General features: G+C 38.3%; 3 protein-coding genes across 7 annotated transcripts; all 3 read right to left on the bottom strand.

Moving 5' to 3' along the window:
• Positions 1–154: 154 nt before the first annotated feature.
• pgap3 (post-GPI attachment to proteins 3) lies at positions 155–6,491 on the bottom strand. Its single transcript, XM_015376001.1, has 8 exons — positions 6,090–6,491; positions 4,850–4,947; positions 4,606–4,758; positions 4,455–4,517; positions 4,190–4,251; positions 3,661–3,797; positions 2,877–3,081; positions 155–2,519 (listed from the first exon to the last, which is right to left on the bottom strand). Exons 1-8 carry the CDS (start codon positions 6,379–6,381, stop codon positions 2,456–2,458), a joined length of 1,074 nt encoding a protein of 357 aa, XP_015231487.1. The 5' UTR covers positions 6,382–6,491; the 3' UTR covers positions 155–2,455.
• Positions 6,492–9,393: 2,902 nt separating this feature from the next.
• LOC107085585 (myosin regulatory light chain 2, skeletal muscle isoform type 2-like) lies at positions 9,394–12,692 on the bottom strand. Of its 2 annotated transcripts, none has more exons than XM_015376003.1 (6): positions 12,549–12,692; positions 11,950–12,048; positions 10,751–10,931; positions 10,583–10,661; positions 10,456–10,504; positions 9,394–10,307 (listed from the first exon to the last, which is right to left on the bottom strand). In XM_015376003.1, the coding sequence occupies exons 1-6, from the start codon at positions 12,549–12,551 to the stop codon at positions 10,206–10,208; spliced, it is 513 nt and encodes a 170-aa protein (XP_015231489.1). In that variant the 5' UTR covers positions 12,552–12,692; the 3' UTR covers positions 9,394–10,205. The 2 variants fall into 2 exon arrangements, with proteins under 2 accessions (XP_015231489.1, XP_015231488.1); XM_015376002.1 differs by lacking the exon at positions 12,549–12,692 and adding an exon at positions 12,430–12,498.
• A 3,529-nt stretch (positions 12,693–16,221) lies between these two features.
• Positions 16,222–21,759, bottom strand: LOC107085570 (sesquipedalian-1-like). Of its 4 annotated transcripts, XM_015375964.1 has the most exons (5): positions 21,308–21,468; positions 20,953–21,064; positions 18,111–18,414; positions 16,667–16,792; positions 16,241–16,483 (listed from the first exon to the last, which is right to left on the bottom strand). In XM_015375964.1, the coding sequence occupies exons 2-5, from the start codon at positions 21,031–21,033 to the stop codon at positions 16,353–16,355; spliced, it is 642 nt and encodes a 213-aa protein (XP_015231450.1). In that variant the 5' UTR covers positions 21,034–21,064; positions 21,308–21,468; the 3' UTR covers positions 16,241–16,352. The 4 variants fall into 4 exon arrangements, with proteins under 4 accessions (XP_015231447.1, XP_015231449.1, XP_015231446.1 ...); XM_015375961.1 differs by lacking the exon at positions 21,308–21,468 and adding an exon at positions 21,479–21,759 and having other exon boundaries at positions 16,222–16,792; XM_015375963.1 differs by lacking the exon at positions 21,308–21,468 and adding an exon at positions 21,482–21,759 and having other exon boundaries at positions 16,222–16,792; positions 20,953–21,066.
• Positions 21,760–21,820: the final 61 nt, after the last annotated feature.

Here is a 21,820-nt window from a genome sequence, read left to right as displayed (position 1 = left end):
ATCTTTAATCACGGTTTGTTTACAGCTGAGGAAATACTAAAAGAAAAAAAAAACAGCAACTCTTGTTTCTTATCAACGAAAAACTTTTATTTAAGTCATCGTTTTTTTTTTTGTTTTTTTTTTTGTTTTTTTAAATATTAAATATTCGTTTGCCAAAAGTGCGTTCAGAGGTGATGTTGCACAGGGCAGCAGGCAGGGGGCAGCAAAGGGAAGTGTTCACTACTGAGGAAGACAGAAATGATTGATGGAAATAATCTCAGAGCCAAAACTGCTCTCAGGCTTCAATGTTTCAGAAAGAGGTGTTTTCATTTGAACTGTAATTTTATAAATATATCAACATCTTTTAATCACAAAGTTTGATTTAAACAAATATTCATATCATTTTTTTCTCATTACAACATTCAAAAGTTGTTGGTGCCGAAGTATGGAGCCACAAAGTGCCACAATTTCGTAAACAACTTTTTAAAATGAGTTTATTGTATATCATTGTTTGATTAAAAATTTCACAATTTCAACAGTCACATTTATTAATTAAATCATTAATGTGTCCTTTCAGTGATTTGTCTAAACTTTGCAGGGTTTCTTTCACCCTTCATCACCTTGACTTATTTTCCCCTCCCACTGATTCTTACTAGATAATTCCTGAAGCATAAACACTATAAACATAATACTATTTAAGTAGTAAAATATATTTTTTGTAATAAAAAATAATTTTAATGACATAAGCATTACCACTTTTGAATGATCCTTAATGAAATTGAGGAGAAAACATCCACTTTTGTCTCTCTTACAGACGTGGATAGTGAGTTAATGTTGCTATAGTTTAACAGGATTGGTCCAAAGTTACCATGCTGTATATGTTAACTAATCACACGTTAGAGTCTATGTTATGAACCACAATGACTGTTTGAATTGTTTCATAATGGACTGAAGCACACACAAAAAAAAATTCAACAAACAGAAAAAAATATCATTGTAACAAATCAATGATTTTTAACTATAAGATTTAATTCTAATTGTATATTATATAAAGCATTTAATTTTGGCAGGTAATTAATTCAACAACTTTATTTTCTGGATTGTGGCACTTAAGGGCCAACATACAGAGGACCCAGCCTTTCATCTTTTACAATTGTCTTGATCAGCAGATCCTCTGAGGTTCTTCTTTGGATTTTGTTTATTCTCTTAGACACACAAACAGGCATTCAGTTTTTAATGGCAAAAGAAACAAGATTTCCAGAAAAGGCAACATGTAAACATCCACACTCGCCATCGTAAATGTCCTCATTGAGACAAACAAAGGCGCGAACACACGTGGACGCTCGGTCGATAAAGTGCAGATGTTGGAGTGTAGCTCAATGTGAGGAAGAACATGGAGTGATTTCACCTTGATAGGGAAACTAAACAACATCTGAAGTTAAAACGGAAGAATGCTGATAGATTTGAAGGTTAGAATTATAAGTTTAAGGCAAAAACTATCCCAGAAGAAGATTTTTTAAGGGATTTTAAAGTTATTCACTTGATTTTTATATATGTGAGAAAATATGGAAGTGATTCATGACAAAAAAAAAGCAAAACTAAAAACTCACTCACTTTCGCTCACAGCACCTAAAGCCAGATGTGCTGGGTTCACAGTTCACAGCAAATTCCTTCCTCTTCTCTCTCAATTCTACCTCAAGCTAAAAGGCAATTAAGGTGAATGAAAACATAATAAAATAAAATAGAGAAAAAAAATCTCATGATATCCCACCCAAAACATATTTTAAAAAATCAAAGTGGGGCTGATAATACAAAGGAAAGTCAACAAAAAAAAAACAAAGCAGCTATGGCAACAAGAGAGGCACAAAAATAAAGGTGTGATGGTGATAAAAAAAAAAGCAGTCAGCTAGAACAGCCTCCAACATAAAGGCCCTTCCCCCTCTTTCCAGAACAATCAGCCGGCAGCCCCCTCTTCACACGATGGAACCGCTGTGAGTCCATCAGTCCATTTTTAGCTGTGCAACAAAGACCACTGCTGCACGGCACATGCAGGCCTGCGAACCGATCTGCTGCCATCTATTGACAGCTGCTGAAATCCTCTGCTGTTGCAGATTTGATCGTCGGAGTGCATTTCTGTGCTCAACAGATTCACGAGTGCAATTCAGGCACAGCTGGAACTTGACTGTACCTTTTCAAGTAATTTTTCCCCTAAAGTTGGCTCAAAATGTGTGGTTGTGAAAATAGTAAAATGCAGCACAGGTGGAAACGCAAGTCAATGTACAACAAACATCAATCATGTCAATTTTAAAAAGTAGAGGATAACGGCACAATAAATAAAAAAGAATGTAAACAAAGTCTACTTTGAAGAGAGTCAGAGGTGTGCGGCGTGTCATCTGGGAGGCGGAGCTGCTTCTATGTTCAGGGCCCTGATTGGAGGCATGAGGGAGTGAAGGTGTAACGAAGAGGTGATTTCCTGCTACTCCACCTTAACCCCCAACTTCTCTGTGTTTAGTAGGTAAAGGCTGTCATCTATCAGGAAACTGGAAGCACAAAGAAAGCAGTCAGTCTGGATCAGGTAATAGATGGTTTGTTTTGGCTTTGAAGTCACATTTTCAAAAACTCAAGATGCAAATCAATAAAAATTATTGGATATTGGCTTTATATCTTTGTAAGAAACTTATAATTAGACCTTTTTTTAACCAACAATGAACACATTATATTCTTTTTTTATGAGGCAGTTGAGGGAGCTTTTTTAATGGAATCTGCATTTTCTACATGATAGGATTTATTTACTGAACTCTAAAATGCATTCCATGATGGTTTTTTCTTCTCACAAATTAAAAATGACCCTTAATCATACCCATGTATAAGAATAGAAACATACAAGCAGCACTAACCTGTAGAAAAGGAAGTGAACCGGGATGGTGCTGAGGTGCCACACAGCATGCGCATCAAAGACCCACAGCCACGGAGGAAAGTCCAGCAGCTCCAGCAGGGCCAGGCCGTGAAGCAGCAGCACCACCAAGCCGCACTTCCACCAGTATGGGAGAGTCCGTCTGTTCTGCCAGCACCAACACAACCACCACAGGAGGTTCACCATGCCTTCAGAGACAGCAAAAATATTAACGCTTTGAAGGTATTGTTAGATTTCATGTAAAAAAAATGTCAGATATAAGGAGTAGGGAGAAAAATTAAAAAGCTGCAGCATTTCACCACAGTGTCTCTATCTGTCCTTACATTACACCCACAAACTTCAATATATTTGATCCAGATTTTATGTGAATGACCAACAGAATGAAGAGCATAAATGCAAACGGAAAGAAAAAGGAGTTGTTTCAGATAACGGATTACCTTCTGGTCAAAAGATGCCGACAACAGCAGCTCTACATCCAACATAATTGGGGATTTAGGAAAGAAGACAGGGAAACGAGTCTAGTCAGTGGATGTGAAAACTGGTGGAAACAAATAGCGTAAGACAAAAGATGGGTCTACTAACTGAATATGCACCCCACACCAGGTGTTTGACATTAAAGCCACACATCATTGCCCTTCAAATGATGAACTTCATGTTGGTCAATCACATAAAATATCAATAGAATGTCTTGGAGTCTGTGGTTGTAAAGAGAAAAACTGAAAAAAAAAGTCGGAGGAGGCTTTTTGTTCACAGAGTGTTTGGGGTACCGATGGTTGCGTTGGCTGCCATGTTGTAGCCGTAGTCAAAACTGACAAAAGTCAGGTAGGAGACGTGAGATGTAAAGGCCAGGATGAGCAGAACCCCCACCATGCTGGACACACCCGGACGCCTCAGACCCAGAGTTCTGGAAGGAGTAAGATTTTGCAAAGTGAGTAGATATACTAAAATAATAGAGATGATATTAATCACACATATAGAAATAGTTAAAATCTAAACATCCGATGCATTGTAATAGTAAATGATGTGTCTTTGGCTTGAGAAGGACAGTGGGGGGATCAGGGAGGATCGGTAGAATCCTTTAAATGTCTGTTATATGCTGTCAGTTTCACCATAAGTTAACATTAGGACTTTATAATAACTTTAAGAGTCCAGATTTGCATTTTAAAAGATTTTCAGGCTCCTTTATGCTGGGTTAATGATATTTACACTAATTTAGAGTTTCTCAATCTACTTTCCAACAACAGTCTGCCAACAGATGATAAACATCGGTAGGAAATCCAGACTTTCCAATCTTACCTGACGCAGCACAGGTAGATTGAGTAAAGAATCACTGCTGTTGCACCGAAATAGTCCATTTTCTGAAAAATAAGAAATTTACATTATTATTTTCTTTTTTTTGCAACATCACAACTACTGCACTGCAGAAAACAAACTTGAAAGACCTCAGTGTATTAGTCTCAGTGGGGTGAGAGCATCATACTCTTATGATCCACAGATGTTATGCATGCTCAGATCCCAGGATCACCTTTATTTAACCCTCATGTGAGTGGGCAAACATTACCTCTGTGAGATATGTGTCACGGGTGTGAAACACTGTAGACCAGAACCAGGCATTAAGAGATACCTGGTCAAACACACAGAGAGGTTGAGAAATGTTGGTCATTTGCTATTTATGATGACTTTGAGTGTGTTTTTCTCTCCCTTGAACTCACCAGAGAGAAGGCGTTGATGGTGTGGTACATGGGGCTCTGGCGGGGCACCGTACTCCGGTATCGCAGCATCATGAACAGGCAGGCCAAGCCGTTCAGCAGAGACGCCAGCGCGGATGCAGGCTCCTCAAAGCATAAGAAGCGCACAAATGGCCACTGGAAGAAGCAAATATCAATGGAAATGTTCAATTCTAATTTCCTATCTCTAATTGTAGAAACGATGATCCGGTGGGGTGTTGTGGCAAACCTTGCCGTGGAACTGTGGGACTCTGTAACCCTCAGCCTGGTAAAGGCCAACAGTGGTCCACATGCACTGATATTTACAGTCATCCCGGCATGTCCAACCTTAGATACAGAAAAAAATGGGGGAAAGTAGTTGAACTCTGTTAATTCCAACAAACAGACTTAGAAAACCACCAAGCTAGATCAGGGTAAGGTGAGTAGACAGCTTAAATAATTAACTAGTTAATGTAACCCAGTTAGACTAGTGCTGCTTTATTAAGGGAGCACCTGAAAGCAACATTAAACATATTTACAAATAAAATGACAATCCCTATAATAAAATAAATGTAATATTTCAGGAGTAGTATGAATGAATTCCAATTATTTGGACAAAAAATGAAAAAAAAAAAAAACACATTTAAAATCTGCTTGGGGAGCCAATAGGAGTTATGTTTTCTTTTTATTACCATTATCAAGGGGGATGATTAGGTTTGCAGGATACAAAATAGGTAAACACTCACTCAAAGAGTGTGTATGGAAAAAAAAAAAACAAGGCAGCCTACAAACCTGGCTGTAGTAATGAATAAGTTAAAAATCCAACAAACTAAAAATGCAGGTCTAACAACGACTAAGGAAATGTATGTAAATGTTATGCTTGAAAATCTGCAATAAAAATTCAAATTGTTAAATTGTTAAATAGTTCAGACATTTAGTGAAACAAATCCATAATAAATAATTTATTACAGGATGAAAGTGTTTAGTCTCATTTAATCATTCATTTTTAAAGTAAGTTTACTTTTTGAGTGTTTTAGTTTCTAGTTTCAACTGAAACTAGTCTCCTACATATAATGGGGCAGCCCTTCTTTTATATATATTCATCTTTAAACAACAGTAATAAACATAAAGTCTACTTGAAATCAAATTTTGAGATTTACTCAATTAAATTAAGGAAGACTCGACAAAGAAAGGTTAGGTGGAAACCTGTTTGAAGAAGTAAAACAGGCATTAGAAAGACTGGAATTATAAAGGGAGGCTTTTGTTACACATTTTAGACAAGAAAAACAAGTTTGTCATGTTTTATAATATTAAATTGTTACATATGTTTTGGTGGATAATAGGGAGTTTGGAAATATTTAAAGTTATAAAAGAAGCAGCATGAATAGAGAGACATTTTTTGATTAAATGTTAAAACATAGTTATAATGTAGGATGGACATGGGAAAGCTAACAGGCTAAGTTAGCTCTCACCTGCCAGCAACGGCTCACCTGTCAGCGCCATGTACTGCGGCTGGCTGGACTCAAAGCCCTGCAGCCGCGCGCCGGTGCAGTTGGTCCGGACACACAGCTTAACGCAGTCCCGGTAAACCGGCTCCTTGTCTCCCTGGGAGGACTGCACAGCTGTCACCGACATCAGCAGGAGGATGACGGCGAACGACGCGGGGAGTCTGACAGATGTGCAGCGGGGGAACGCTGAGGCCATGGCGGGTGGTTGGGGCCCGCCAGGACTCGTGAAGGCACGGGGAGGTGACGGCGGCTGAACGGAGCCAGCGGAGGACATTAATGCATCCCGCAGCCGGAGGGGACAAACCGGATAAATAGCAGGAGGATTACGGTCCACTGTTTCCCCTGTTTCGATGACCCGGGGAGCAGGTTTTACAGGCACACAACTTCCGGTTACCCCTTCACAATAAAAGTGACTATTTATGAACGGGAGTCGATTTGCTGAGTTCATTAAAAACGATAGTTTATACACAGTAGGTTTGTTCCGGGGAATAATGTGTAAAAAACAAACAAAAACATAAAAATCTTGTTATTACTTTTTTTTCCCGGAAATGAATCGTGGAGCCATAGATTGAGGTTTACTTTAGCTTTATTCTGAAGGCAGATTTGTGTCATTCTTCCATAGATGTTATGATTTTATTTAATTTTTTAATCATTATCATTTTTAAAATTTTGACTGCTCAATTGAAAACAGACATTATAACTCTTAGGTGTCAAATTTTTCCTTTTCTTTCAAAACATTTCCAGTTTATGTATTAGGTTCACACTACCAACAAATAGCTCTTAATATAAACACCTATGAATCCATTAAAGATGAAGTTCTCCTTTTAAGCTCTTCCATATCCACCTGACAGTATTTTGTCTGTGTTTTATGTAAACTGTGATACAGTGCATTATCCTGGCAATGATGAGGCTACTAATTGTAAAATCGTGTTTTATTGAAGCAGTATAATTGGACCCTGAAACCCTTAGAATAGTCTCCTCCTAAATATGAAAAATGTATTAAGTTGGGAACAAAAATCAAATTTTAAGCAGTTAGTAACATTTGACTCCCTGGCTCTTTTAGATATAAGCATTGGTGGATCAATGCCACCAGGGTGAAACTGTGCAATGACCACAATATTAAAAAGAAAGTGTAAATAGTTTGGAAAAAGGTATATTTCTCCCTTTTTGGAGTTGAAGATTTAGAAAATCTCAAATACTGTTTAAAAATGGTTTCTTTCAATAAAAAAATAAATGGTCCTACATGTCCAAGTATTTTTGGGTTTTAACAAGAGTGATTATAAAATGTAGATATTATTTATTCTTTTAAAAACAGTCAAATGACTCTTTATCGGATTAGGACTCGGCATCAATAATCATCTGCTTTGCACGGCTATTTTGTATCCCATTTAGCACAATACAGCAAATAAATCATTCAAAATCAATAACATTTTTTGCTGAAATCACTTTTATTGTTCTTTTGCCAGTTTGTAGTGCATTGGTAATACCTGAACCATCACAGAGTGTTGATATAAAATATCATAGAGGCTTATATCTGTCTTTTTTTGGCACTAAGAGTTTTAATTTCCCCAATCTAGAGAAAAAGAAAGGAAACCTTACAGGAGAAGGTCAGAACCCTGGACCTTTGCATCTATAGCTATAAGGTGTTCATGTGATTGTGAGCTCTATCACATACTGCACATAATACTAATTTGTTTGAGACAGTCTGAAAACAGCTAAAATAAATGGCAGGAAGACATGCCATCCAGGTTGTTTTTTGCTTACATCACCTTTAAGAGCTGTTTCCAAAAGGCACTCGGTTAATTTAGCTCAGGGGAATTTAATAGTGGTCCAGAAATATAAAGTTGAATGTTCTTGGGGGTTGAAAATTTCAGTTGTTTTTTTTTTTTTTTCATTAAAGCTGAAACAAAAAATACAATAAAAAATAACATTATAATCATCATCATTCTTACCTCCTTAACATTAAACTAAAACTACAATTTATTGATGAAAATCCTTCTGTAGAAAAGGGTTCTGTAAATTACAGTCATCTGGCATTTTCTCCTAGTTATATAAATATATATGTAAAAAAAAAAAAAAAAAAAAAAAAAAAAAAAAGGTTAAAATCAATTTATTTTAGATTGTTTTCTGTGTTTTATTTCAACAACAACAGCCTATGGCTCGCTTTTGCTGCTTTTTCCATGTTTAATAAATGAGTTTGACCACATTGGATTTTTGATTAAAGTAACTGATACAGGCCCTTTTTACTATTAAATAAAATAAAAGCAAAAATGTTGCCAATACAATATGAACACCTTGTGTTGCACCTTGTATTGTTTTCCATTTATGGAGAATTTCATTTGTCTGTATCATTTTTTGAAAGGTCGTTCATAAGTGAAATTTGTTCTCTGATTTCTTTTATTCTGTGTGTTTCTATTTTTTTCATTTCATTGGCTTAATTTTTCAGTCTGACCTGGTAAACCAAATTTAGCTCATTCTTAAATTATAAACGTAGGTCAACCAAAATTGTTGAAGGGCCACAAATGGCCCCAAAAGCCTTAGTTTTGACACCCTTTTTTATTTTTTTATTCTATAATTTCTTTAGAAAATTCAGTTGCAGCCACATTTGTCTGACTGTTTATGCCAAATCATCAATTTATGATTAAGGGTCCAACATGGCTGTAGACTTTCCATGAACACCTTCTGAGAGTCAAAAGGTTCTTCAGATTCAGATGCTGGTTACTTAAATGAGGAAGCAGCTACCGACAATGTTCTGCTATCCAATGGTCTTCCTCTGCTCTATTTTTAATGAACAGACTACTAGCTGGGTGTGAATTGAAATAGCAGTTCATTGATTTCACATTTGCAGAATTTACATATGCAAAAGCTCTTACACAAAAAGTGCATGTGTGTTGGGTTTAAAATTTGCAAACTCTACTGTAAACATGCAAAGCCACCTTGGACAACCAAAGTCGAAACTTTAAGTATCTTGTGTCATGAACAGCATGTAATGAATGCTGCTCCTCTGCGGACCAAGACATTAAACCTTTCATTTGATTGATTTATAGCTGTCAGGTTTTTTTATTGGTTCACTTGTGCTCACTTAGAAGGAAAGAACTCGAGCCATGAAGCTGATCTGAAAGAAGCTCAGCATCTCACAGTCACATGTTTAACTTCCCACATTGAGAAATTGTCTGAAAAGGGCAAAGTTTGGTAAAAAAGATTTTCATTTTGATCCCCATCGTGACACTTGCAATATGAGTGCTCTAAACAAACATTCACCCACAAAAACCAGCAGACTGTGTCGTACGAAAGACAGTCGGTTTTATTTGTACTTCTTTCTTTGTTACAGTGGATACAGAGACACAATTATAGCAACTGGAGCAAAACAGTGAGAGGAGCAGACGAAGAGTCAAAAACAAAGACCCCTTTCTTTTTCTCTTTTGTTTATCACTTGTCTTCCCCTCAAACTCACCATCTTTCCCCATCTCGTTCTCTCGCGATTAAACACTTTCCTTCTTTTTACTGCAGCTCCTCATTTCATTTCCTTTAGCAAAAGGGCGGAGTAGGCAAGCTATTGTAGTGCACTACTTCCTACCTTTTACCCTCTCGCTGTGATAAAGGGGAGGAAGCCATTAGGCATTCTGTGTGAGGTTGAGACTAACAGACCCGACCGGGTCAGACCGCTTGCTTGTTTCAAGCAAGTGGCCGTGCAGGCACCAAAGCACCCAGAAGACGTTCTGATCAACCGCTTTATACACTGTGGACGTAGGTCTGATGAAAGCACTGATAGCCTCAACGTAAAAAATCAGAATGAGTAATGGAGGAAGGAGAAAAGAGGAGGAAAAAAAGGCAGGGACAGAGATAGGGAGAGAGTTTTATTGTAATACGGTTATTTTTATTGTAAATAATTCCTATTGATTACAAACTACCCCTATATACATCCCTCCCCCCCGTCCTCTCACTCAGCGTCTCGGCAAAGAAGAGAAGTCTTTTTGTGAGCAGAAAGGTTGGAATTGGGCGTGAGGGTTTGCAAAGGGAAGTTGTGGCGTTGTGGCAGATGGAGCGAGTGGATGGCGGCATAGATATGAGTGTTAATAGAGGTAGAGAAGAGGGGATCTACTCCTCCTTGTCCTCTCCGTGTGTGATGACGTAGCAGATGTTCTTGTAGTCCACGTTGCCAGCCACATCAGGGGGGAAGGCAGCCCACAGGTTGGTCATCTGAGGGAGAGGAGATCACAGAGAAAGGTTCACATCTAAACAAGGCATGTTCTAAGAAAAGAGTTAAATCCAGCAGGTGAAATGTTCCAGATTTAAAGAAAAAAGGGTAGCAGATGAAAATGAAGATAAGAAAAAGTAAACAGCTCACCTCCTCAGCACTGAACCTGTCACACTGGGTGGTCAGGAGCTCCTGAAGGCTGGAAAAGAACAAAAATACATTGCTTAGACATGAGATTCTCTGAGATGTGATAAAAATAGGAGATGAAAGTTCTTACAATTCCTTCTTGATGGTGCCGGTGCCTTCGGGGTCCAAGACCTTGAAAGAGCTCAGGATGACGTCCTCAGGATCAGCACCTAACAGCAAACAAACCCAATTAGTCTCAATGGGAATTAATGTCTAGGACAAAGTAAGATGTGCCTAAATAGATTGTGTGTCAACACACCCTTCAGCTTCTCGCCGAACATGGTCAGGAAGACTGTGAAATTGATGGGGCCGCTGGCCTCCTTCACCATGGCATCCAGCTCGTCACTCTTCACATTCAGCTGTCCCATGGTGGCCAGCACATCCCTGAGGTCGTCCTTGCTGATGATGCCATCTCTGTTCTGGTCAATGATTGTGAAAGCCTGCCAGACAGAAAGGTCCGTGATGAGTCCAAAAGTTTAAAAAAGGGGAATAACAAAAGGATGTGTAAATGTCTAACTGTATATATGAAAGCATGTGTGGCTTTTAAAGGCCTTTATTTGGTGAAACAAATAAAGACATCAGGATAGAACTGTAAAACAAAGATTCTCACATTTCTCGCAAGTCTTTGTTCTAAGACTTGTTAATAGTGATTGTAAGTGGGAGCTAGTCTGTCAAAGCAAAAGTGTAAATGTGGAGCCGTTAGCTGCTTCCCTTGTCACATAGCTGGGCGTTTCACCCCCATGAAACCAAAGATGGCATTGGGAACCTTTTGGGACTTGGCAGCTGGTCGTCCACTTGTCTCTTGAAGGTGTTAAAAAGGTTCTGGAATGCGAGACAAGCCCCCTTGCGACATTTAAGGAGTAGGTATTGATTACAGCTGTCATCCTTTAGCCTTGTGACCGAATCTTCAGACCATGTCACCAATGTTCCTTCACCTTTGGAGGTGCCAGCTAAGCTTCTGTTGGCTTTACATTCCCCAATCCCAGAGATGTTTCAGAAGACATTTCTGTGAGAGATCAAAGCTGGGATTCGCAGATGCTAAAAAAAATTGACTCATGGGACAATGGAACCTTGCTAATCCCTGAATGTTGACTCAACTTGCGTGTTTTTGTGCTTTCTACTTAGAGACCCTCTTTCCTGGTTTGATTAAATGGACTTTCCACCAGCTGTTGGGCTGCATTCCAGTGGAGTCACAGAGCAAAGTGTCTCCAAGGAGAATTACTGAGCTAACACAGAGGAGGAGGAGGTGTCACCTGTCTCCTGGAAAGCTCAGATTTACCATCCTGTTCTGCTAAGAAGGAGACTGTTGCCCTCTCAAAGTCACCCAGATCTACATTATTTTAAGGCAATAATTAAAAGGTTTTATCCGACATAGATTTACACAGATTTCCAAACAACTGATTCCTAGATATGATGTATGTGTGTAATGCAAAACAACAAAGGAAAAAAAAAGATTACCTCCTTGTACTCCTGGATCTGGCTCTGCTCAAACATGGAGAACACGTTGGAGGACCCACCCTCACCCTGCTGCTGCCTCCTCTTTGCCTTCTTGGGTGCCTGAGGAATAGAGGGAAAAAGGGTAAGCCACACAAACAAAATTAAAATTATATGTATATATACTACAAAAAGGAAGCATCCTAGACAATACAAATTCAAAACCCTATGTATCTTTAATCCAAGATCTAAAACAGTCTAGAATTATCAATTTTTTTGTGTCCTACATGAATCACATGCAGGACATGCTTAGAGCAAAAAAGCAATGAAGCTTTTATCCAAATTAAGATAAAATATTGTTGCATAACTTTCAGATGAATTAGTTAAAAAAAAGGCAATGATCCAAAAAGAGGTCGCATCTCCAAAACTTCCTCATAATTAAGATTCACACGGGTTCAAATCTAAAATTTGGAAGCTTGATTTTGGAGAATCCATCAATCCCACTTCACTGGATGTTGCAGTCCAGATTTCAGTGGGACACTGATGCGCTCCTCTCATCAGCTCCTAGAGAAGATCCAACACATCCTGTAAACCGTAGCTCCTAGAAACATGACCGCACTCACCATCTCTAAAGTTTGTGGGGTTGTTGTTGGTCAAGAAGAGAAGCCTACGCCAAGCGATGGGACTGACATGTATGCATCGGCCCCATGGGGTCTTATATATTAGCTTGAGGGAGGCTAACTTTAGCCACACCATCAGGTTTGGCAGGAAAGCAGAGCGGAGGAAAGAGTAAGAGAAACAGGGGAGGAGTGAGGAGGCAGCCAGGCAGATCGGCTTACAGGGGCTCCAAAATAGGCCAGAGAAGTCTTGGAATGAGGTGAATTCAATGCCAACAGACAGAGATGACTTTGGTGACATCAGTGGACAAATAAGGCCAAATGGGATGCAAGGGGCAAGCTAAAGAGCAACCAATCCATCTCTGTGTTGCTAGAGGCTGTGTAAAAAGCATCATGAGTTTCATGATATAGGCAACAGTAGCTTTATTCAAATAACCGTCAATCAGCTGGGGTCAACAGAAGCTCTGCTTTCTATTAATTAATCCTCCCGTGCCGGTGGGTGTGCTGGTGTTCGGTGTGTGTGAAAATATTTTCAAGTCATCACCTGGATAACTGATAGGTCTGCACCTCACAGACACATCAGCGATTGCTGTTGGGGTGTATAAACAGCCGTGAAACCTGAAAACAGTCGGCGAGAGGACGCTGGTCAGGCTCCAGCGATGACACATGACAACCAGGCCTCAAATGAGAAACACACACAGGCCTTTACTACTGAAGCAGCTGCTGCTAACAGCTATGTAAATACAGGGAATGAGTGTTTAACTCCAGTGTTAGTGCAAGGGGATAAATAAGTTGGAACTAATGTAAATATCCCTATAGCTGTCAGAGTCCAATAACAAGGATCGTTTTGTACATTATTAAACATTTGATCAGAGGATGTTATCTTCATCCTATTTTTTTACCAATTGGTGTGACGGGAACCAGAGAATTAAGATAGATTAATGGTGAAGCTTCTTCATCAAGGATGCACTAATTTTGGTTTCTCCTGGAGGTTTTAAAAAAGAAGAACCATAAACCCCCCTAATGCCATATATAAACTCCACAGCCTCCCATCAATCAGGCCACTATACAACCAAGGCCTGTATGTGGACCTATAAGACAACCCCTTTACTCTCCTGCAGGTAAAACGTTTGCTCACATAATTTCTGTGATCCAGCTATCTTCATAAAGGCTGTCTTTGTTTAAATTCCTTGGTAAAAGGCAGTTTTTTCTCTTTGTCATTGCAGACATTATCTTGAAGGTGACGGGAGAGGCATAGAGGGAGAAGTCAAACACCATAAAAACGAGACAGCTGTACAGACTGAAATAGCTGCGCTCCCCCCCATCACCACCATTCTCTTCCGCAGCCATTTTAACCCTGTTCTAATATTTTAACTCTCTTCCTACTAAGCATGCTTTTTTAACCCAGTCATTGGGAATAAAAAATTACTAATTTCTAGGAAAATTTGGCATTGAGGAACTCATTTAACATTTGGAATTGGTTATTAGTTAAAACATTTCCTGAAATATTTGATAAAAGACTTGAAAACCTTTTTGAACATAGCTACTTTATGCTTTTGAATCTTTCCATTCTGGTGAAATGATCACACCACTGCTTTTTATTTCAAAAGCTATAATTGGTTGCATTAGATTCATTTGTTGTAGAATTTCCACACACAGACCACTTTATGAATGTATGCTGATATATATGCAAAGACTATCGGTGGTTTTGTTGACAAGTCCCTAAAATTTTCAGCTTGTTTGAGGTTCTGGGCTTCACTTTAAATAAAATCAGGTAGTTTGTTTTGAGCTGACTCTTTCCTTGTCTTTTAACTATAGTCTGGATCTTTTCTTTAAAAAAGAAATATATCTGATCCATTCTAAATGTTTTTTTTAGCTTCATGTCCCATTTCCAACTCTAGCTTTATATTAGCAGATTACCAACATGTTACAACACCCAGTTTTCAAAGATTTAACCATTTGACCCACAGTTGTCACATTGTCACAAGAACAAACTCTTTGCATTTAACCCATCCCCTTAGGGAGCAGTAGGCTGCCATTGTGTGATGCTAAAGGTCCTGCTCACTGAGCCAGAGTGGGAGTCCCAGTGTGTGGGACTTGAACTCTGATTCAAGCGCAATGCCCTAACCACTAGGCCATCATTCCCCCTCTAACAAGTGAGTCTGCAGAGGGAATCATGGCCATAACAATCCCTCCATCCAGGACTTTAACCTCAACCTGGGGCAGCTAACATTTCTGCAGACTCCATACATTCTGGATACAGAGTTTTTCAACTTTAATCTTAAGGTAAGTGCTACATGTTAGTTTAAAAGGACAGTGCAACTCCATTTTGTTTTATTCAACTGCTCTCACAAACATCTATAAACTCCATAGAACAGAGGCCTGCAGTCTCAATTTACAATGTGCACAAAGAATTCCTCTTCTCTCTACAATAACCCTAGTTTGGATAGGAACATTTCCTTTTCTTTGGTGGAAATAGCTTGAAAAAATAGAGCATCTGTATAAATGTGATGACTTTATGTCATTGAATGCGTTAAGAGAAACATTTAATTTACTAGAAAATTAAGATTTCTGGAAATACTTAGCAATACTGTCTTAGACTTAGACAAACTGTATTTTCATTTTCTACACACAATGTGTAAACCGAACAAAACTAACCTGTCACCTCAACTAAATCACTTTTAGTTCAAAGCAGGAACAGGAAGGCAGTTCTAGTTTTACTGGATAGTATGAATAAATCTAGTATTCTGCAGTAAGGAATCTTAATTAAATATGATAAAGATACTTTATAGAAAGTGTAAAGATGACCTTCGCAGGGGATTTGCAAACTGAAAAAAGCAAAAAGTATGGAGTAATGCAATTTTAAATATGTGCTACAAGCCATACATTGATATGATTTTACATAATCTAAGCTACTGAACAATGTGAGGCTATAGTGAGAATAGTTGGTTATAAAAATCAGGACTGGCTGAAATATTCCAGCAGTTGTGATTACTGGGAGACAAATCTCTCATACTCCGTCACTTGAAAAAAAAATGGTTTAAACTTATAGTGGTTCATGTCAATCATTAGAAAACCAGACTGCTGTCATTAAAACACACTGATTGTCCCATTAGTTATTTAGTTTATGCATAATTTGTTTTGCCTTTCTTCTGTTTATTAGTTTCTTACCATGCAACATGGCAGATCGATACATCCCTATTTTTGCACCAATCTGAACAATTTCTTCCTTCCTTTCCTATATTTTGCAAAAAATCCACTTATTTTCTCTTTTATGCATCTATACTTAAAACATGTCAAACAAGAGAAAAGAGGAACAGAATCAAAGTTCCAAATTTGTGCGCACAGACATAACAAAGCTGATCTGAGCCTGTTTATAATAACACTGTGTTATTCAAACTAATGCACCCAGTGTTTAGTTTTAAATCATTGAGGACTTGAATCAGTAGTACACTCTAAACATCATTCAAATACATATTTTTAAACTGTAAATTAATATGACATATTTATGTATATTGTGTGTAACCTTTGGAACAAATTCGTAAATGTAGCCGTTAATAATTGTAGATGTCCATACTGGAGTAAAACCATATTAAATTCACAAATAATTTCACTCTAATGACCAACAAGTAAAAAGATTAAAGATAGTTTATTGGTTTAATCTTTGACAGAAAAACATAAAAAAATTAACAATGTACTGGCATTAAGCATATATATTTAAGACTGCTTTTCCAATTCTTACAAAAAAAAGTTTTGAAATGTTGCAAACATGTTTTCATATTATAATTAAACACTGGGAACTTCATTTCTTCACCCAAAGTCTATTAAGCTTTCTTCTGCAGCTAATTCACCACCACCTCTTTTTCTGGACCAATCACATATGAGTTTCTTTACTTCTTTTCCAAAGTCTTCATGCATTTTATTGAAATCCTCCTCTGGATCTAAGGACAGACATAGAGAGTCAAATAAAGGCAGAGCAGGAGTGCTGCTGACAGACACCATGTTTGAGCTTTTCTTGGGCCAAAGTTTGGGCGATTTCTTAGAAACTGCTCTGGAAGCTGAAATGCTCGAGACTTGAAGCGCGTGGTTGGAGCTCAGCGAGGCTCCTGGTCCCAAAGACTGACCTGCAGATGAAGGCAGGATGGAAGCTTGTGTGCTAGGAAGGGTTGTGGGATAGTTTGGTCCAATTGAGTGGAAGTTTGGCATCGTGAAAGGTCGGCGGAGTTCACTGGAATGTGCATTTAATGCATCTAAGAAAGAAGCAAAGAAAGAGAACAATTAGATTGACAGAAGACCAGAGATGACTGAAATAAGCACAAAGCTGACTAATGCCAGCATATTAGGAAACTGTTTTAAGCTACTGTAACAACACTGGCTAAGGTGGAGTATTTCTAAGATTTAGTAAGAAATTATTGAAAAACAGCTCTTTTTAAACAGATACATTTATTCAAAATCTCTATGACTTTTAACTGAATTTAACAAAACTGTAAAAACCTTTAATTTTTTTCTGTCCTGGTCCTCAGGGCCCATGAAGGATATTTGCACAAACCAAGATCAGTATACAAACACAGCCAGACTGACAAGTAATGTAAATCTAATACACAGCTTTCCATATCTGAATAGGTGGCAAATCAGTCTGACTGTATTTTAATAATAAATTTTCTTTATATCAAATGAATAAATATGGAAAAACAGTCTATGAGTTAAAGGACTAATAAAAAAACTAAAAGTGGGTGCAAAAGTTTCATTTTTAATCCATTCCTTTCCACAGATTCAAACATCTAGTAATACTTTGGTTCAACTAATTGCCTCAAACTGCACATTTTCTGTAGCTGTGCAAAAACACCTCTGGTATTTAACTCATAACTAACTAAAGTTAGAATCCAGTGTTAAAATATCAGCCTGAAGTGTTACCATCTATCCTATATTATGTAACTTGCTTCAAAAGATATATCTGTAGATGTATGCAAATGGTTGAGCTTTTATTAAGATAAATTTGAAATTATTTAAAATCTCTGCATTTATTTCTTGTTTGTTGGATAATATTTCCTATAACAGTATCCATGTGTATGATGACCCATGTAAACATAATACTTCAAATGCCCATAAAAGCAACCTGTTGCCAGAGGGAGGGATAAACGGAACCTTGCTCGACTTTTCCCTCCCTCTTTAGTTGTTGCAGATTTTATTTAAAAGTAGTTTAAAACCTGATGGCATCTTAGAAACATTAAAACTTCATCAACAAAATCTGTTATAGTTTTTCTGACACCCTTTAGATTTCTAGTGGGGGTCCAGTCTTTGTTTTTGTTAAACATGATTGAGAAAATAATACAAATAAAATTGTTATTCCAAGCAAAATAAACTTCTCAAAATTCAATAAAACAATACACTGAGTTTATTGTTGTAAAGGATTAAACCAGACTTTTGGTATCTGATTGTTAGAATACACTATAATATTACGCTTGGCTACTCTGTAACACAGCGTACATGGTATCAGCCTTGAGGCTGTAAACGGTGACTCACTGCCCTTCAGAACAAAGGTCGCCTTCTCCACCAGACTCCCCTCACCTTTGTACTGCTTCTCCATGTCTGTCACCAGCAGGGCCAGGTAGCTGTGGCTGGCCGACAGCAGAGCCTTGATCCAGCTCTCCTGGCTCGCCTGGTCCTCCGCCGCAAACTTGTACGTCCGCAGTCCTGGCTCGCTCCACACAATGGAGAAGGCGAACTGCTCCTCGGACTCACACAGCTGGACGGTGCAGCCCTCCAGAACAATGACCCCAATCAAGTCCTTGTCCCCCGGTCGATCCTTGTAGAAGAGGAGGTTTCCCTTCAGCACGAACCAGCGCTTCTGATAGGAAGTCTTTATCTCACCCTGTGATACAATCTACAGTTAACTGAACAGTTTACACATTTCAAACGTACCCAACTTCTTACAACACTACTTGCAAAGTAAATTGTAATCTTGCTGAATTTGTAATTGCAAAATATTGCATTACTTTATATGTAATACCAGATGTGTGGCATCAGGTTAAACTTGAAATTACAGCAGACTTGCATAATGACTATTTTACATGATCTCCCTTTGATTTGAGCTTTTTGGCTTGGAAATCAGCACATATTTAAATTTTTTTTAAATCATTATTACACTGTAACAAATACAGAGCAACGAAATTCACTTAACTTATCTCCTTGGGGAGCAGTGGGCTGCCATTGTGCAGCGCCAGGGGAGCAGTCTGAGCTTAAGGGTCTTGCTCAGGGACCCAGAATGGCAGTGGGATTGGAGCTTGAACTCAGAACCTCTGGATTCCAAGCGCAAACCTCAAGACCACCAACCCTAAACCTCAAGACCTCCACCAAATATTTGATATCTTACTTTTAAAAGGTATATGCGAAAACAAAAGGCACCAATCTAAGTCTTTAATTGAATAAAGTTAACTATATTATTTTTCATGTCAAATTGCAGTCAAAAAACCGAATCCCCAATCTAGCTCAAAACACAATTAAGGGTGGAGACACTATAACGTGAGATTTTTTATACTGTGTGGACGACAAGATTTCTTAAACGGAGTGAGACATTTAATCCAATTTTAGGGATGGTCACGCATTACCTAACTAGACAAAGCATACCAGAGGCGTTAACAGTAATATAGAAGATGATTAACTATTTTAAATAGGCAGCTTTATTCAGATCATGTCCTATATTAACTGACTAAAATGGCTTCTAGGGAATTTTAAAGCATTCATCCTCCCATACAATGCAGTGAATGGTTAAGCTCCAGCATAACTTTCTAACTTCCTAATAAATCTTATTTTCCACAATGTTGATTTTGAAAAAAAAAAATAAAAAATAAAAAATCAGAACTTTTTCATTATTTCCCATTTTGGGTAGGGAACTGATCAGTTATGGGACAATGTTGACTCAATTTCAGGCTTGCAAGAGTTGGTTTAGGACTCAACACCAGACTTTCATGTTTGTCTATGGATAAGCATTAGATCTCTTGATTAAAGTACGCAGGTCTTGACTTTGGACTCAACCTAGAACTCAACGCCCAGCTGGGATTGGGGTTGACTCTTGAACATTTTGACATTGCCGTTGCTCTTCGGGCTTGATCATATTTGTTGACCCTAGACAGGCTTGTCTTAATTTGGGATCTAACTTGAAAACTGCACATATTGCTTTTGAAATAGACCTCTTCACTGCCCCTTCTTGACACGTAACTCAATTTGAGACTTTCACACCTTGAGGTTGGACTTGACTTGGGACTTGAAGGTCTTATTATGGGCATGACTTTAAGCCCCTAATGTTTTCACTCATCTCTGGATTTGTATTCGTACAGAATGCATGGACTCGACTTTGCACATGACTTGATACCAAGGGGGGCTGCTCAGTGGTGCAGTGAGTAGCACTGCTGCCTTGTAGCGAGAAGGTTCTGGTTCAATTCTGGAAATTTCTTTATGGAGTTTGCATGTTTGCATGTTCATCCACCACAGTCCAAAAACAAAACTGTTAAATGCTAAATTCTCCTTAGGTGTGAGTGTGTGCATGAATGGTTGTTTGTCATGTTCGTCTCTGTGTTTCCCTGCAATAAACTGGCGACCTGTTCAGGGTGTACCCCGCCTGTCGCCCGTAGACAGCTGGAGATAGGCACCAGCACCCGTTGTGACCCCAGCTGAGATAAAGCGTGACAGAAATGGATTAATAGCAATTGTGTGAATCTACCCTTAAGGGTAGATTCACACCCGCCACATTTGGCTAAATTTTAACAGACCAGAGTTTGATTCCCTCCTTGATTAGACCGTTTGTGCAGGTGTAAGTTAAGACCACAGCAGCAGCAAACTTAGTATCTAAATCATACCTGTTCCACTATCTGTTGCTAGGCAACACTGCCTCCAGCAAGCGACGGGTCTACATTGAATGAGGTTTTCTACACACAATGATTTTGCAACTTAAATAACAGCAGAAATATGCTATGAAGTAGACCAATCAGACCAATGATCCTTACATGCATGGCTTTGCTGTAAGCTGAAGTCCAATTGCAAAAATTACTATTTGAATACGAGCTGGACGAAATAAAGTCAGCGTTTGGTCCGGATTAAACAAACAAGCTTAGGGACTTTTCTAAAGTTTGACTCTACTTGGGGAATTTAAAGCATTCCTGACGATTTGACTCAAGCAGTATATATTTTTACTTTTTACTCAACTTTGTTCTGTCATGTCTCAGCTTGACTGAAGATTCGAAAGGGAAAACTTGAGTCTTACTTGAGACCAGGTCTCTCCTCTGGTATTCACTTTTATTACACTACTGCAGCTTTAAGACCCAGATGTTTGTCAGTCTGTCTCACACAGAAACACTAAAAAACACAAGACATGTTTTATTTAGAGATCATTTAAATTAGAAAGTTTATTTACCTTTTTGGAGAGGTACCCCTCTTTGTCCACAGGTGAGCTGCAAGATTCAAAGTAGCTGACAACTTTTTCGTCAATCTTCATTTCAACATCGCAGGGTGATCAAGATATAAACCTGCCACACACAGACACAGAGTAATGATTGACATACACTTGTTTAAACAACTTCCGTGTTTTTTTCCTGAGGAAACTAATTAATGAAATGTTGCTTTTTACAAACTATAACAATTATGGGATATATCAAACATTTTCTTTGCAGGTTTCACAGCAGAAATCATTCGATTTCTTATGTTTTTTAATAATAATAATAATGATAAAAAGAAGTTAATTTTTCACAACAATAAATGAGTAGATTTACTTGTGCTCGTGCCTCCGCCATGAATACCTGTCCAGCTGTTTCATTTAAAGCGACAGAGTCAATAAAAAACCTAATCAGTGACGCAGGGTCGGTTTCTGTTAGGAAGAGACGGTTTGAAGAAATTAGGAAGCGAGAAAGCGGCTCCCATCCACACGTCTGTCGATTACTCACCTTACAGAGGAGCGTTTCGCAGTTTCCTCCCCGGGGTGTGAGAGAGGGTGAGACAGCAGCTTCCTGGTTTGGAAGGTGAGGCCAGCCCCACGTCCACATATCAGCTTTCAATTTACTAATATTTTGTTCAAATATTTAGAAAACTTCACTGCTTTAAAATCGCGCAGGCCTGTATTTATAACACAGCATTAATGCAAAGTAAAATTCCTCTATCTTTAGAGATAAAACCGTGTTTGGATCAGTTTAACAGTGTTGCGTAATTGTGCGGTTTGTCTTTGCAGAGAAATGCGCTCGTTTCATTTTTGTTTCAAAACAGCATCAAGTTCAACTATTTCAAAATAA

This window comes from Cyprinodon variegatus, unplaced genomic scaffold (genome assembly GCF_000732505.1).
Source record: "Cyprinodon variegatus isolate N-32 unplaced genomic scaffold, C_variegatus-1.0 Scaffold128, whole genome shotgun sequence".
NCBI classification, from domain to species: Eukaryota; Metazoa; Chordata; class Actinopteri; order Cyprinodontiformes; family Cyprinodontidae; genus Cyprinodon; species Cyprinodon variegatus.
This window is presented reverse-complemented; position numbering and strand designations above follow the sequence as displayed.

Bases quoted from the DNA above. Each gene is read 5' to 3' on its own strand.
- LOC107085585 (XM_015376002.1), bottom strand. From the start codon at position 12,483: ATGAGAGGAGCGCATCAGTGTCCCACTGAAATCTGGACTGCAACATCC. The intron at 10,662-10,750 runs GTGTGTTGACAC...GTTTGCTGTTAG, and splicing joins GTTCGGCGAGAAGCTGAAGG to GTGCTGATCCTGAGGACGTC. The intron at 10,308-10,455 runs GTGAGCTGTTTA...CCTCTCCCTCAG, and splicing joins ACAGGTTCAGTGCTGAGGAG to ATGACCAACCTGTGGGCTGC.
- LOC107085570 (XM_015375961.1), bottom strand. From the start codon at position 21,033: ATGAAGATTGACGAAAAAGTTGTCAGCTACTTTGAATCTTGCAGCTCA. The intron at 18,415-20,952 runs GTAAATAAACTT...ATTGTATCACAG, and splicing joins AGGGGTACCTCTCCAAAAAG to GGTGAGATAAAGACTTCCTA. The intron at 16,793-18,110 runs GTGAGGGGAGTC...CTTCTTTCTTAG, and splicing joins CATGGAGAAGCAGTACAAAG to ATGCATTAAATGCACATTCC.
- pgap3 (XM_015376001.1), bottom strand. From the start codon at position 6,381: ATGTCCTCCGCTGGCTCCGTTCAGCCGCCGTCACCTCCCCGTGCCTTC. The intron at 4,948-6,089 runs GTGAGCCGTTGC...TCTGTATCTAAG, and splicing joins GCAGTACATGGCGCTGACAG to GTTGGACATGCCGGGATGAC. The intron at 2,520-2,876 runs GTTAGTGCTGCT...TTGTGCTTCCAG, and splicing joins GTTCACTTCCTTTTCTACAG to TTTCCTGATAGATGACAGCC.